The sequence below is a fragment of the Meles meles genome, chromosome 21 (genome assembly GCF_922984935.1).
Source record: "Meles meles chromosome 21, mMelMel3.1 paternal haplotype, whole genome shotgun sequence".
NCBI lineage: Eukaryota > Metazoa > Chordata > Mammalia > Carnivora > Mustelidae > Meles > Meles meles.
The window spans coordinates 35,520,624-35,536,108 of NC_060086.1; the positions used below are offsets into that span (position 1 = coordinate 35,520,624).

Consider the following 15,485-nt stretch of genomic DNA (forward strand, 5'->3'; position numbering starts at 1 on the left):
ACCAACGGCCCTCCGGGGTTAAGGACCAGCCCTCCCTGCTTTCTAAATGGGGTGAAACACTGTGTTTGAAGGGAGCCGCGGGCAAGCCCTCAGCAGCTCTGCCTGGGAGGCCCCAGGGACTCTGCGGAGTCAGCGCAGTACCACGGGCATTCAGTCAGCAAGACGGAGTTTAAGAAAGTTGCAGAGAAACATCTCCGGCTCCATGAACACCAAGTCAGCTCCACGTTTTCGCAGCTATGGTGTCCTGGCACGAGCCGAGGGGAGTCCTTCCCGGTTCAATACTCGTCTCCCCTGTCACCCCTAGGTTCCCCATCCTCTTGCCAAAAGCGACTCCTTCCCTTTCAAGCACTTGTAAGACTGGAAAGAGTGCATTTCTTGGTCTATCTGATCAACATCGGTCTCTCCCACTGGACTCTAAAGCTCCAACAAGACAGACTATTTAGGATGTCCGCAGGGCTAACACAGTGCCTGATCCAAAGAAAGGGCTTAATGAACACTCGTTGAATGAATCGAAGGAGGGATAGGCCAGACAGGGGCCATGAAAGGGCCTCATTCAATTCAGCTGAACTACTGCCACCGCCAACAAGGACAGAAAGTTTCTGGGAGCGTTTTCAGAGGCTCTGTGACTCCCTTAAACAGCAAAATGGCCCCGTGGAGCCGCCGCACACCAGAAAAACCAGCACGGCAGGGACTCTTGTCACTGCACTCTGGGCGTTGCCGGCGTTTCAGGCTATGGGACCACAATCCACCAGCCTCCTAGCTCAGATATGGCAACAGAGGCAACTGCCCAAGGGCAAACCTAGCCCTGTTACCTTTGTGCCTACTGCCCGAGAAACCAGTTGAAGACACTGAGTGCTCACGAAACTGCCTTTGTGTGAAATACTGTGCTCGTCTCAGACACACAGGCCAAACCCCAGCTGCGACAGATATGGGGAGACAAGGTGCCTGCCAGAGGTGCCCAAAGCTGCTTCAAGGAGAGGGAATGAGGAGCAATTCGAGGGCATTCCAGGGTGCAGGTATGGAAAAGGCACAGGGACAAGGGGCATGCTGGGGAAAATGCAAGCTGGACCGGTACCGAGGAACCCTGGAGCTCAGGACATAGGAGCAAGATGGTAGGAGGGAAGACAGGAAAGTACACGCGAGCCACGCTAGGAAAACCCTGGAAGAAATCGTGATACCGATCTCGGGAGTCTTCCTTTAGCAGAGCACAAAATGCACCAATACACACACAAACCACAGACGTGCTCTGTTTAGGCCACAGCTGGGGGTGATCGTTTAAAACGTGGGAGTGTCTGCATCCCAGTGCAGATTTCCAGCTTCTCTGGAATCATGAGAGCAGGCACTGCTCCATCCGTCTTCCTACCGAACTGCAGGTAGAGCTGAAACAGCAGCTGCTGACTAAGGACGTGTATGCTCTCCAATTTGCCCCACTCCCCACCCTCCCCTACTGCTCTCTCGTATCAGGCATAGATGTTCTCTGTCCAGTCTCTGTAGGTATTTGTGTCTTAGACAAGGTGCCCTCTCATTCCGTCCCAGTAACAGCGTCTCACAGATACATAACTGTGGGCCCAGAGCGGTACGATTTCCTGTTCAATAACATGTGATAATCAGTTCCACAACCCAAGTTTTCCTGGGTACACATTTAAAGACTGATTAGGTTCCTTGAATCCCCGACCAGCTTACACATCATCACTGCCACAGAGGCAGAATGTTGGTTTCTGGTTTTAGAGAAACACACATGTGAGCAAAACGGGCAGCGGCTTCTCATCAAGGTCTAGGAACAGTCCCGACGCTAATGACTTACACAACTTCTCTGAACATCCTGTTCGGTCTTAGCGTACATCTCAGACAGATCACCATTCAGAATGACGTCAGCTAATGAGTTCACCAGGGGTGCGTGATGTATAATTAGGAAGACCTGATGAGAAAGGAAACATAGGATTTGCATTAAAGCCTGAGCCCTAGCTACCTCTTCCTTCCTGGATCGGAAACAACTAGGTTGGGCTACTTCATCCCTGTGTTAAGCAGCGTTCCCCATGAAGCAAAATCCAAAGAATGGGTCCCATTTAGGCGAAGGCAGCCAGGCCTCTCTCCTTCCAGGGTCGGCCCCTCCTTCGTTCAGACTGTTGCCTATTTGGCTGGCTGCTCCCCAGCGGAAGGAAGTGCATTAAAGCAAGACTGTCCCTCACGGCCGGGGGAAGCCAAATCCGGCTGAAGCGGAGCAACGTGGGAAAGCAGCAGCCAAACCAGCACACTCCTTCCTCTCCACAGGCATTTTAGTGTCAAATTTGATTATGCTAAGACTGGAAGGCACCGGCCCAACACTTCAGTTATACGGGAAGAAGGGGCCGGCGAGTCTTGTTCCAATCGAGGACTTGGCAAAGGGTTGGCTGCCCAGAGATCCCATCACTGGAACGAGCTCTGACCCCCGAGATGCCATGGCAGCGTTGGTAGGTGTGGACGCTGCAGGGAAGGAAAGCCACAGGAGCCAGAGTCGGCCTCGTTGTGCCAGGAGGCAAAATCAGCAGGGGCGGGGCTGTCTGGGATGGCCCTACGACCCCGCCCTATTGCCTAATCTGCAGCAGAACGGCTTTGGGAGTCCGGGTACTCAAAGCTGGCTCAGACACACCTGCTACTTTGTTTTAAAATACAAAGACCACACCGGTGGTGCAGCACAGCTTGGGACATACCCACCATTTCTACAGAAAAAGGGCGTGTGCGCATTTGCATCTGCTTACATACACACGGAACAGGATTTCTAAACTAGTGTCTGGCCATATTCTTTGTTGCGGGGGCGGGGTGGGGGGGGGGATGGTGCAGGAGGGCTGTCGTGTGCATTAGAGGATGTCTGGAAGCCTCTCTGGCCTCTTCCCAACCAGAAATGTGTCCAGACGTTGCCAAACATCCCTGGGGGGGGGGGGGGGGTGAAAAATCAAGCCCAGCTGAGAAGCTCCCCGCCTCCACAGGCCATGTCTCTGGAAGGGCACAGGAAAACCCCGTAACTGTACTTGTCCCTGGGGACAGAAATCGGGCGACAAAGCAAAAGTAGGAAGGAAACTCGGTTTTCACCTGTTTGAACTTTTTAACTTAAAGAATGTATTACAAACATAAACACTGTTAGAAAGAGAAAGAAAGAGGAAAAAGGGAAAGAGAGAAAGAATAAAAGAAAGGAAGGAAGGAAGGAAGGAGGGAGGGAGGGAGAGAAAGCCTCACCAGACACTGGAACACTGCTCCATCTGTGGAATGGGACTGGGTGCCTGGGGGACGGGAATAAGAGGGAGACTTCTCCAAGGACAGCATCCCCCGGTCACACTAGATTAACATGGTATACGTGAATTTTCTTGGTTTTGTAGCTGTGCTTATCAAATAATTTGTAAGGATGCTCTGACGTAGAGACCAAAGACATGAGATTTCTACCTGATTCAAGGTTTTCACACAGTTTGGGGCATCGCTATGAAAAAGTTAACAGAAAATGCAGGGGATGAAGGGCCCCGCCACTTCGGCTGAGGATGCAGAATCGCAAGCTCTGCTTTTTGCGAGATACTGCACAAGTCATCCGGCGCGTGAGCCGCTAGGCCTTCTCCAAGGATACAGGAGCAAGGGGCTCCTCAGACGGGACACTGCCTGCGCAGCGCCCCAACAGCTATGGGGTCCCGGGAGTGTTCTCCTCGGGATTCCTGTGGCTGCGCAGCTGGCTGCTCAGACTCCCAGAATCCCAAGCAGGAGGTTCGGGCAGATCTGTAACGAGGCGGCAGACAAGGGTGCCAGGGAAGCTGGGGTTTGTGCTGCGCTTGGCTGCACAGAGGGGCATTCAGAAGGAGTGGGCACCGGTGCAGGGCTCCGGGCAGACAGAGCCCCTGGGACGAGACTCCAAGGGGGAGCAAGCAGCAGGCCACGTGTGGACCCCGGCTGGCTTAGCCAGCACAGAAAGGCCACAGCTGCAACTCTTCTCGGCGCTGCCTCCATCTCCAAATGGCCCAGGGACCAAGCCAGAAGGCCATTCTCTCGGCAAAGCCAGTAAATACCCAGGTCGCTGCAGAAGTGGGAACAGAGCTCTGGTCAAACGTTCGACTACTTGACAGTCTAATGAGATGGCCCGAAAGTCTGGACGGCTTGTAATAAAAATATTTTTCAAGTTATGTAACTGGGTCACCATGGAGTTTTTCCCTTCTTGTAAATATTACATAATTATGAGAAGGAAACACGCTTGTTTAAGGAGGGGGAGCAGACAAATTGGCTCAAGACGCAAATCTGGGAATGGAGGCTGCTAGAAGGTACCTTCCAGAAGGTAATCTGGGAACCACAACCGTGACAAAAGTCTTTAAAAACAGCCTCATAGTGGAAGTTTCTTAGAGCAAGGCTGCCGCAGGGACACACACACTGGGTCTTATGGTGGGGGGCTTGTTTCAAAATGCCGTGAATAAGACCCACGCCGTCCACATTTCTGGGGTATTTAGAACACTTCTTGGTTGTTTGAAAACCTCAGTCCCCACGGTAAAAACCAAGCACGCAAGGGCCAGGTTTGATTCACTTTTCATCTTTCTTCCAATTTCCACCCACTACCACAAAGAAGATACCAGCCCCTCTACTCAGTGTCTGGAAAATAGAACCCCCCCCACCTTCTCCTTATTGTTGTTTACTTCAAGATGGGGGACACAGAAGGAAGATGGGGTGATATGGCCTGGTCCTCCGAAGGACCCACCAGCGTGGCTGGGGACACACGCAGAGGAGTAACCATACCTGCGACAGGAGATAGAGAGAAACCGGCAGGCTGATCTTCGGGCGTTCTCCTCCCTGGGGAGGGTTAGGGGAAAGAGACAGAGAGAAGTCCACGTCACACACACGAGCAGCACAAAACACAGGAAGCCAAAAGCTACCTGTCTGAAGGCGAGGCACCCTGTCCCTGACATCCCCCGCGCCCCCAAGGCTGTACTTTCCTGGTACTTGTGGGAAGACCACTCTGCTAAATAAATTCGCAATCTAAGCCATCTAATACCGTCTCTCCCAGCCTCTGTTTTTCCACCTGAGAAATCCTTCAGCATTAGTCACGGATTAGAGGCTGGGTCCAAGAGATGAACTAGCTACTTAAATTACCAGGAATGTGAAAGTCCCCCCGCTGCAGCACAGAGCCTACCGCTTCTCAGGAAGAGCTTTCAAAACGGGCAAGGAGGGCTTGGGGCACTCTGGCCTCGGAAAAGCCCCTGGTTTGCAGGCAACCCCAGTGTGCTCCATCCTGTGCCAACCCCGCGAGGGTCTTCAGGGCCCTGCTTTGGCTCAGGCAGGTTAGCTCCCTTGGCTGAGGGCACAGAGGGAGGAAAGGGAAGAAGCAGCATCTATACCCAGAAATCTGAAATCTCCAAGTTCCATGCTTTCCCTCTGCCTCCCAGAGCTGCCTCTGGCAGATCTAGTTAGAGCTGCAATTTTCTCCTATTTACTGGTTTTTAGAAAGAATCTCCATGTTCCATCTCCAAAAACAAAGCTACAACCCCCTGGGGCACATTTGCAGAGACTGGACCCCCCTCCGGCTCCCGCACAATAGCCAACAGGCCCCGTCCTGGCTCCTGCTGAGGTCTCTCCCCCGTAACCCTGGGAAGGACTGGGCAGATATTCTCACAGTGGGATCTGAGAATGGCCAGCTCAGAGCCACCTGGGGCACAGGGTAAAGTTGTAGACTGCTGGTCCATGACAGGTCCACTGAGCCAAAACCCCTGAGACAGACAGCAGGACCCCAAAGATGTGCATTTCAACCCCCACACGGGATTCTGAGCCTAACTATGGACAGTCCCTGCTCTGGGATCTTTTCCGAAGTGCACCCCCTCCCTTCCCATCCGTTCTGTGCAAGTTCTCTGGCTGCCAGGATCTTCTGCAGATCAGTTCGCTCTGGCGACTATCAGAAAGAGTCACCAGGAATGAGAATACTTTAAGAGAAGGATGCAGAGAAACCAAAATCCTAAATTCACAGAGGTTTCCCGTTTCCTTCTGGTTGTCAGTGTTCTCTCCTCATTCATTTCTACAGCTCCATTGCCCTACGTGTGCGAGCGTGCATTTCCTCCCAGGCTTCCCTCTCTCCACCTCCCCCTCCACCCCCAGGACATAAAAGGAAAGAAAAACCAGTGCGCTTTGAAAGGCATCTCAGGCTCAAAGTCTTGGTCCTTTGCAAAGCTTGGTCCTCTTCAAGGGGACCATTCTTTCCCTTCTGAAGTCAGCCTGCAGCCCGCAGGCACGGTGGGGCCAAGCACCCAGACGCACCGTGTCCTGGTTCTCCAGCGAGTACACGTAGAGGGGCAGGAAGAGCCTGTTCAGCAGATGGTCCGTGAGCACGTCATTGAGGAACTCGCAGTTGATGATCAGGATGTCGTTGAGATAGTGCAGGTGGTCCAGGTGCTCGGCCACCAGGTCACTCAGCTTCCCCCGATTCCGGTGTCTGCCAAGAAGAAGGACAGCCTTAGCCTGGAAGCCAAAGCACAGAGCCTTTGTTTGGGCCTTGGCCTGGGACTAAGGTCAGTGGGAGTGTTTCATTCACGCAACAAATATTCACCCAGCAAACAGGCTCGAGGGATCCTTACACTGGCCCCACTGGCAGCATACAAAAAGGGAAAGTGGGCAGGTAGACTATAATCGACTGCAGGGGACTCCTGGGCCCCCCCCCACCCTCTGGGGGGGCGGCTCACGACAACTCACCCATCACCACCACCACAGCCCAAAACAAAATGGGTAAATAAAGCAAAACCCAGCTCCCTGAGGAAGCCATTCCACAAGAGTGGCCACTAGTCAATGTGGCAAGATCCCACGCCTCCCAAGATAGGGAGTATTATTGGAGCAATAAATCCTCGCTGACTAAAATGCCCCAGAGGGCTTCCAAAGAGAAAAGCAGGCCTCAGCGACCACATTCAACCCCCTGGCCCCAAGCATATGGCGGGGGGAGGAGGGATTGGGGGGGGACAGCGTGAGGATATGACACTTGACCCCAGGCCCTAGAGGTCTCTGTCTCCTTCCAGTAAAACAATAAGCACGCTGCTTGGGCCCCACAGCTCATCAGCGGCACCCTTTCCAAGGACAGAACCCTGAAAACAGCCAGCAGGCACACTTGCACTACCCCCAGAGTCTTGTCTCTTGCAAGGAGCATGCAGCTACGGTAAGACATTTTGTGTGTATTACAAGTATTCCTCAAGTAACAGATGGTCACTTCGGAAGACAAGAAATTAAAGAAGAAAAAGCAAAAGACATCAAGGTCTCCTGTCCAACCACTAAGAGATAACACTTTGGGACTTGTGTCCCTACAGTCTGTTTTCCTATTCCTATCTCTAGGTCCCCCTATAACCACATCTAAATGCAGGAAGGATGTATCTATCCTTCTAACCATATGCATTTTTTTTTAAAGTAAAAATAGGATTTTGTTTCTTTCACATAATTCTTTTTTTAAGATTTTATTTCTTTATTTGACAGAGATCTCAAGTAGGCAGAGAGGCAGGCACAGAGAGAGGGGGAAGCAGGCCCCCCGATGAGCAGAGAGCCCGACGTGGGGCTCGATCCTGGGACTCTGGGACTATGACCTGAGCTGAAGGCAGAGGCTTTAACCCACTGAGTCACCCAGGCGCCCCTCTTTCACATAATTTTTAAAATTCTTATTATACTCTAAAAAGCTATTTAATGAATATACAGAGCAAATACATGTTGTAAAGGCTAACAGTATGGTGAGTGCCTATGAGCCCATCACCTCCCTGAGACCATGTTCTATAACCTTTTCCTCCATTTAATTTTAATTAGATACTGTGGAAGTTTTGCTTCAGCAAGATAGCTCACACACTTCACTTTTTAAATCATTATATATTAATTATATATTAAAAGCATATATTAAATACAGGGGCGCCTGGGTGGCTCAGTGGCTTAAAGCCTCTGCCTTCAGCTTGGGTCATGGTCTCAGGGTCCTGGGCTCTCTGCTCAGCGGGAAGCCTGCTTCCTCCTCTCTCTCTATCTGCCTCTCTGCCTGCTTGAGATCTCTGTCTGTCAAATAAAGAAATAAAATCTTTAAAAAAAAAAGTATATATTAAATACATGTATTTATTATATATTAAAATATATGCAGATGGGTTTAAAAGTTAAAGGGTATCAAAAAGCTGATGATGAAACACAACAGCCCTGGCCCAACCTCCCCTACCCCTGCCTGCTCTCCAGAGAAGGCAGCTTTTAACTTTTAAGCTGTTTCTGTGGATAGTCCCCCACCCCAATAACCTCTAGAAAATCTACAAGGTCGTCTATTTTCAAATAGAGCCCTTCAGATATCCTGTAATGACCTCTTGTTCTGCCGGAACCCTAGGCGTTCCCTCCGCCCCTCCCCCCACAGTCACCAACAGTCGGTGCTGACATCATCCCAACCATTCACCAGAGAGCCACACAGACGATGAGGAGTCCGCTTCCTTCCTGGAATAACTTTTTGCCTTTTCTGGAATCCAGTGCCCCTTTATGTGTCCCATCCAGGACTACTCATCTCCACAAAGGTCCCGGTTTTCCCAAATGCCCTGCTGGATGGACCGCCCACCTATCCTTGCTTCCTTCCCAGTATCGGGGCTCATATTCTATGGCTTCAGCCCCGGCCCCCAGGAGACCCCTTTCCTGGATGCCCTTATCGTCCTGAGCCCGCCCAGGGGAGCCTCTCACCAGGGCTCCGCTCAGCTGTCACTCTGGGGCAGTGGTTTTCCGCGGATGGCGATTTCGCCTCAAAGGAGACATCTGGCAATGTCTGGGGACATTTTTGGTTGAAACCACTGGAAGAGGGGCACCACTGGTATCTAGTGGGGGGGACCAACAATGCTGCCAAACCTCCTCCAGGGCATAGGACGGGCCCCCCCAGAACCCAGAATTCCCTAGTTCCAAAGATCAATAGTGCCAACTTGGAGGAATCTTGCTCTGGGACTTGGACTCATCATTCTGGGCCCAAATCACCATCTTAATCTGCTGTGTTGTTTGCCTTTTTTCAACAGCTTCACTGAGTTCTAATTCCCATACCATAAAATTCACCCACTTAACGGGGACATTTCATGGTTGTTAGTACATTCATGGAGTTGTCCAATCCTCCTCCCGACCCACTTTGGAATATTTTTAGCCCCTCCTCCCCAAACAGCTCAGTATTCCCATTTCCCCTCAAAACACACCCTCCTGCAGCCCTGGGAAACCACTAGTCTACACTCAGTCTCTCCAGACCTGCCTGTTGTGGGCATTTCATGTAAAATGGGGTCACACAGAGCGTGGGCCTTTGCGCATCTGGCTTCCTTTACTGAGCATGATGCTCTCAAGGTCCAAGTACAGCATGCCATGGGTCAGCATTCTGTTTCTTTTTACTGCCGACTACTATCCTACTGTATGCAAACGCTCCGTTGTGTTTATCCGCTCACCAGGTGGTGGATCGCCTCACTCTTTTTACCAGCTGCCTGGTGCCCCATTTATGGGTGGAGGTTAGGGACCCTCTTCCACGGCAGGAGGTATGAGAGTCGTTACTAACTTTCCACAGTTCTAAAAAGTGGACAGGTGGGTGGAACCTTTCAGAGGACAGAAGTCCGCATTGTGCCGACGCACAGAGGGGTTCTGCGCTAGCGTTCTGTTTTTCCGCAATGAAAATGGAATTCTCCCCGAACTCCTCTGCCTGGGAAGCCCACCTACCCCCCTGCCCCGAGGCGGTTACTTACTCCTCATCAGTCTGCACACAGTTATCAAGTTCGATCACGTGGCTCCCGATGAACCAGACCAAATTGGAGAAGTAAGGAACAGCAGTTTTATCTCGGATATAATGCAGCATGGCCTGGTTATCCACTGAGAAAATCCACAAAAGAGGAAGGAGGGAAAGAAGAAAAAAAAAAAAAAAAAGGTCAAGCTACCAAAACTAACTGGGGGAGATTTAAAAAAAAACAAAAACAAAAACAAAACACCAAAACCACAATGAAAAAGCTCTCTGCTATAATCTGAACCTTTTCTGTCTTTCCTGGGAACACTTGAAAAACGGTTATCTTATTTGTGAAACCATATACATCAAGGCAGTTCTTGTGCTATTTTTCTAGTTCATAAAATGACTTAATTGGGCTAAACGTTAATAGTGCAATCAGAAAGCCCCCTTATCAGCAGTGCATTTAGAGAGACTCCAATGGCAACTACGCCATTCTCAGGCAAGTTTCCTTTATTTACATGTAAGGATAAGTTAAGAAAGCGGAAAACCAGAAGTTAGTAACTTACATGACACTGGAATAAGGAACACGGGAACCGTCATTGAAGGAAAGGCAAAAAACAGACAACAGTTAACAGGGTTAGGAACTGGGATGGTGAGACAGTTGCTCGGAAGGACAGAGGGCCAGGGCAGGAGGCATCTAAAGATAAGGGCTGGAAGAGAAGAAGAGAAAGGAGCGAGCAGGGGCGGCAGAAGTGGGGCGCAGACCAGGGCACGGGCTCAGCAGCAGGCTGGGTGGGCTGGTGACTCAGTGAGTGAGGCCGGGAGACCCTCCCCCGCTTGTGAACTAGGGAGCCTGGGCCTCGGCCCCAGGGAGAGGCGCTGTTTCTCAGTGCTGGCCCACCACTGCCCTACAAGACTGTGGGCCCAGAGCAGCCAAGTCTCTACTTTCAAGTCAGAAATTCAGAAAGTGACCCAAGATCTCTCCGAGTTCAAACACTGGCACCTCTGTATCTTTTCAAGGAATACCTAAGCCAATCAAAACACATCTGAGGGCTGGCTCCAGCTCTCCAGCCCTCAGTTTGCGACCCTGGGCCTGCAGGCCCGGCTGGGGGATGGGGGGGAGGGGCGCGGAAGGGGGTTCACCAGGCTCTTAGGCTCTTTAATTTAAAGCAATCCCAGAACCAGGCTGGAGTGAGTCCCTGAGGAGTTCCCCTCACCCCAATTAGGGGTCATCTCAAGTAATAACATCATGACTCATAACCCGTGAAGGTCAAAACCCTTTAGTCCTTGAGAATATACAGTCCCAGCTCCAGTGTGGTGACTCCGGAGGGAATAACCCCAGTGTCAGGCAAGGAAGGCGTGCCCTCGGAGGGCAGTTCCAGGCCAGGAAACTTGTGTCCAGCCAGCCTTTGTGCCAAGATGGGCGGGAACCAGTGCAAGGGCTTTCTCCCAGAGGCGCAGTTTTGGGAACTAAGTACATCTTGACAAAAGGGGAATTTGCTGGGCTTTGCAGCTGAGAAGACAATGCTGCCTTCTGCCGTTCATGACATGAAATCCTTCTACACATTATTGAAAGATCCCATAACCGCCGGCTGTATTTAAGTACATTTTACAGCCTGCAACACAAAAATGTAAATATAACATTTAGAAGACAGCTAGGCTTTATCTAAGTATCACGTGGCTGCTTGGAGTCCCACATGCGCCTTTCTTAGGACCTTACTACGACCGTGTGTCTGTACGGAGACTTCAACGTGCAGAACTGCGCGCAGGCAAAGGCAGAGGCACAAAACCTCACGGAAGGGGCCTGTTAAATGTTCCGTGACTGTAAGTCTTTCATGAGACATGCAACCCCAGCTGTCATACGTGAGCTCCTGACCGCCACTGGAGAACTGTGTGCACAGACTCATGACAGCAACCCCCCGCCGTCCAGTTAGAATCAGATGAGGTGTGGGCGCCCAAGGAAGCTTACCTTTGTAGACATTCAAAGTTATGGTTCTTACGGCAATTCTAACCATGCTTTCAGGATGATTGAAGAACTTGATGGCTTCTGTGTACAGGGCAAAGTCATTGGTGTGCTTAAACAAAAGGAGTACAAAAACAGGTTACAAACCCATAGGGCAGGACTCCCCCCTCCCAGCTTCCGGAATCCTAACAGACTTCTGCAAAAAATGAAAACAAAAATTATCCCCCTTGAACCTTAAGCCAGTGGTTCATTCCCAGTGGCAAATGCAGGAAGGAATGGGGAGGCAAGACTATCCCAGAACAAACAGAAAAAAGCGTCCTGACCATGCCAGATCTGGGCTTGTCATCTGTCCTGCCGCTTCACAGTTGTGTGCTGGGTTCTAATATTTCTAAGCCCGTGAGCCTTCATCTATAAAATGGGGATAACACTTCCCAGTTCACAGCTGCTAGGAATCCCCGAGATGACCGCAGGGGCCGGGGCCTACACCTAACAAGCGCTCAGCAGTGAGGCTGGTTGTTACTATTAGAGACCACTCAAACTGATGAAGGGCCAGTGTGAAGTTTTACGACATTTGGAATCTCTTCTGGCTAGGGCACGTTTCTCTATTTAGAAACACTAAAAGTAGACAGGTTACCATAGAGGAGGAGGGTTTAGGGGAATCTGCTGGCATTAAAAAGGTATCATCAGAAGGGATCAAAACAGTTCAGAAGCAGAGAACTGCTCTGTTGGGGCCTTGAGAAAAGCAGGACGGCATCTGGGCCTAGAGCCACGTGAGGCGAGCTCTGCTGCCCTCTCCTGGCCAGTTTTCCCACACGGCTCTGCATCCCTGCTCCAAGGGCACCCATGAGCACTGAGGGCTTGGGGAAGAGGCACAAGCCAACCCCCAGCGAGGAGACAACTGTCTGATGTGGACAATGCCACTGGGAGCACCAGACGTGTGCCCTTAGCAAGTGGCAGCTACGGCACTGGAAATATACAAGAGGGAGCAGGGCCCACCTCCGGTGACCAGCAGGATGTTCTTCCAGAAGCCCTGCCCTGGTCCCAGAGTCTCAGGGTCCCATCCCAGTGTACACAAGCCCAGGCTGCCCCTGAGTGGCGGTACCTCTCTCTGGTCTGAATTTCATCTACCTGGGAGAGCCTCTGGCAAAGACCATCGACATGTCCCTGGACACGAGCACCCACCATCTGGCAGATACTGGGCCACAGGACGGTAATTTTTCAAACTGCCACACATTTTGTGGTCGTGGGTGATGACCAATAATTCTTCCCTCTGAGCCCAGTTCTTCCCCACTCCTCATCTAGACAAGGAAGATCAAGGTTCAGGCTGCTCCCGCCTCATCCCATGGGGACGGCTGGACGGATTTCGCCCACACTTAAGCAATATGTCTGAGAGGAAGGTCTGACTCTAGAGCGGGGCTGTGCGGCACACATGACCACCGATCAGAAGACAGCTGCCGTGCAGACAGCACGTGGCCACGTCGCAGCCCACCTCCAGGACGGCCCAGGGACCGTCACCGCCTGTATTCACAGGCTGCCATCCTCTCTCACACCCAGTCAGGGCCCAGCAGTGTGACCTAAATAATATGGCAGGAAAGATAGTGTGTGGCCTCTGAGACTGGGGTCACAAAAGCTTGTCTTGGTCTCTTGGATCACTTGTTCTGGGAAAAGCCAGCTGCGAAGCCTATGGAACCGAGGCCTCCTGCCAACAGCCATAGGACGAGCCACCTTGGAAGCAGATCCCCCCCGCCCCATCCAGCCTTCACATCTAGTCTCGTGAAAGGCCGAGCAGAGCTGTCCTGCGAGGCTGCTCCCAAATTCCTGACACCCCACGGGGGAGATGGGGCCTAATTCTGACCAGGAAGACACAAGAGGAAGTCTGCTGGGGGCCCTTCTGGGAAAGAAGTGTTTTTGGAAGTTAAAAAGGAACACAAGAAGGGAAGCGATCTCCTCAGGACTTGTGGCAGTGGTGTGTGAGTATGTGATGTTCGGAGCTGCTGCAGCCATCCTGAGCCCCTGAGGACAGCTGCCAACTGTATGGTCAGCAGAAGAGGCAGGTAGAGCAACAGCCTGTGTCCTCAATGAAGCAGTTGAGCCACAGGATGAACCAGCCTCAGGAGAGCTGGCCTCAGCACCTTTTGGTATGTGAGGTCAACGGACCTTATCAAGTTCCCCTGCACTGTGAAAACAGCAACAATTTATTTACTGAAATTGCTAGTAATTCTCCCAAGGAACACCAGGGATGTTAGCTTGTGAAGGACAGCAGTGGGTGTGATTTTAAAGAGTCTGGTACATACTAGGGACTTTGAAGACATCATCTCATTTCATTCAACCCCTGGAAAATCCTGCAAGGTATAGATGATCATCCCCTTTCTCAAATGAGAAAACTCAGGCTCAGAGGATGGAGATCTCTCTGAGGTCACACAGCCGGGAAGTGGCAAAGCCGGGGTTGACCACAGTGCCGGTTTTTCCCTCGGGGCAGCACAACCCCGAGTTAACTTTCAGGCACTTCTCCCTGCCGAGAATGCAATGCTCTTGGGTAGCACAAACTGATTTTTACATTCAAAACAGACAGGTGACTTTTTTTTTTTTTTTTTAAGCAGGTCAAGGTCTAACAGTGTCATTATGAGAATCAGGTAATGGTGAGCACTCAAGTGCTTTCTCAAACAGACATGAGGCCACCCGACCCAAAGGTGCCACTCTGACCGGCTCGCTTGACGCCCCAATGCACAGTACCTTTCTGGAACTCACTTACCTCATTGTAAAAGAAATGGACGGTGTGGTTGTTGAGTTTTAACGAAAGTGTTTTCAGGAATGATATGTAATATGCCATAATCTCTTCATCAGAAAAATCAAACTTATGGACAATGATAGAATTTACATAGTTATTAGAGAGCAAATAATCTGGAGGGAAGGGAAAAAAAAACAAAACACAAAGCAAAACAGGTTAATTCGTGCCGGAGGAAAGCCAAGCAGACAGAGTCAGCTAACAGAAGACTGACTGTGCTCCACCCCATCAAGCCTCTGGGTCTCTGGGGTTTTGACAGGCCAAATGGGAGCAGCCTCACCCTTAGGCAGCACAGAAACCAGGGAGCCGCTAGGTGCAGCCTCCAGCAAGTTCAAGAGCCAAGGGAGAGAAAGACCCAGGCTACCCCTCCCTCCTACACCAAATAGAAAAAACCTCTGAACACTTTTTTCCTTGGTGGCGAAGTTCAGCAGAGAGCTGGGGGTAGGGCAGGTATGTGGGCATTTTCACAAACCGCCCACAGATGAGGGGAAAACACTGTATTTGATGAAAAGTTGCCCCATGTTGACACTGCCATCCCTGAATGCTACAAAGGGCTATGGGAATTTTTTTCTCCCTATACAGCAACGTGATTCCCTAAAAGCTACTTGATACAGAATCCCTCCCACACGCCCAGGACCAGGCTGAGGGCTTTACATGGTCACCACAATGATCCAATCCAGCCCAGCAGGTCTCATTCTCTCCATTTACAGAGAGGTAAAAAAAATTCAGAGAGGTTGATTAACTTTGCAGAAGTCACACAGACCATTAGTCCCAGAGCTGGGATTGCAAGTCAGGTGCTAGGTCAAAGCGTGTGTCAATGTCATGCACTAATGGGGCCCAATAATGAAGATTGAGTGGCAAGGGCCTGAAGTACGGGGCCAACTACAGAACGGCCACCCCCCCTCCCCCAAATCCCCAGCCCCTGAAGAAATCCAGGCCCAGCACCGGGGAAGCCTCCAGCTGTGCAAGGGAAGCTGGAAAACATCCGAAGGCTGCATCCCGACTGCAATGGCGGCCACGGGACCAGCTAGTTTTTCCTGCCAGACGGCGAGCTGCAACCTAGGGGCCTGCAGTTCACG

The 15,485-nt window shown here is 51.2% G+C and overlaps 1 protein-coding gene across 5 annotated transcripts in view; it reads right to left on the reverse strand.

Annotated features, from left to right (window-relative positions):
- Positions 1–15,485, reverse strand: part of CLEC16A (C-type lectin domain containing 16A) — a 204,891-nt gene that overhangs the window by 167,708 nt on the left and 21,698 nt on the right. For 3 of the 5 annotated variants that reach the window (XM_045993099.1, XM_045993097.1, XM_045993101.1), the window contains exons 4-10: positions 14,374–14,522; positions 11,628–11,733; positions 10,225–10,230; positions 9,684–9,807; positions 6,250–6,424; positions 4,741–4,794; positions 1,805–1,918 (exon numbers count right to left, since the gene is read on the reverse strand). In XM_045993099.1, coding sequence (XP_045849055.1) covers positions 1,805–1,918; positions 4,741–4,794; positions 6,250–6,424; positions 9,684–9,807; positions 10,225–10,230; positions 11,628–11,733; positions 14,374–14,522 — 728 coding nt within the window. The remainder of the gene's footprint in view (positions 1–1,804; positions 1,919–4,740; positions 4,795–6,249; positions 6,425–9,683; positions 9,808–10,224; positions 10,231–11,627; positions 11,734–14,373; positions 14,523–15,485) is intronic. The other 2 variants (XM_045993100.1, XM_045993098.1) reach the window with 1 other exon arrangement.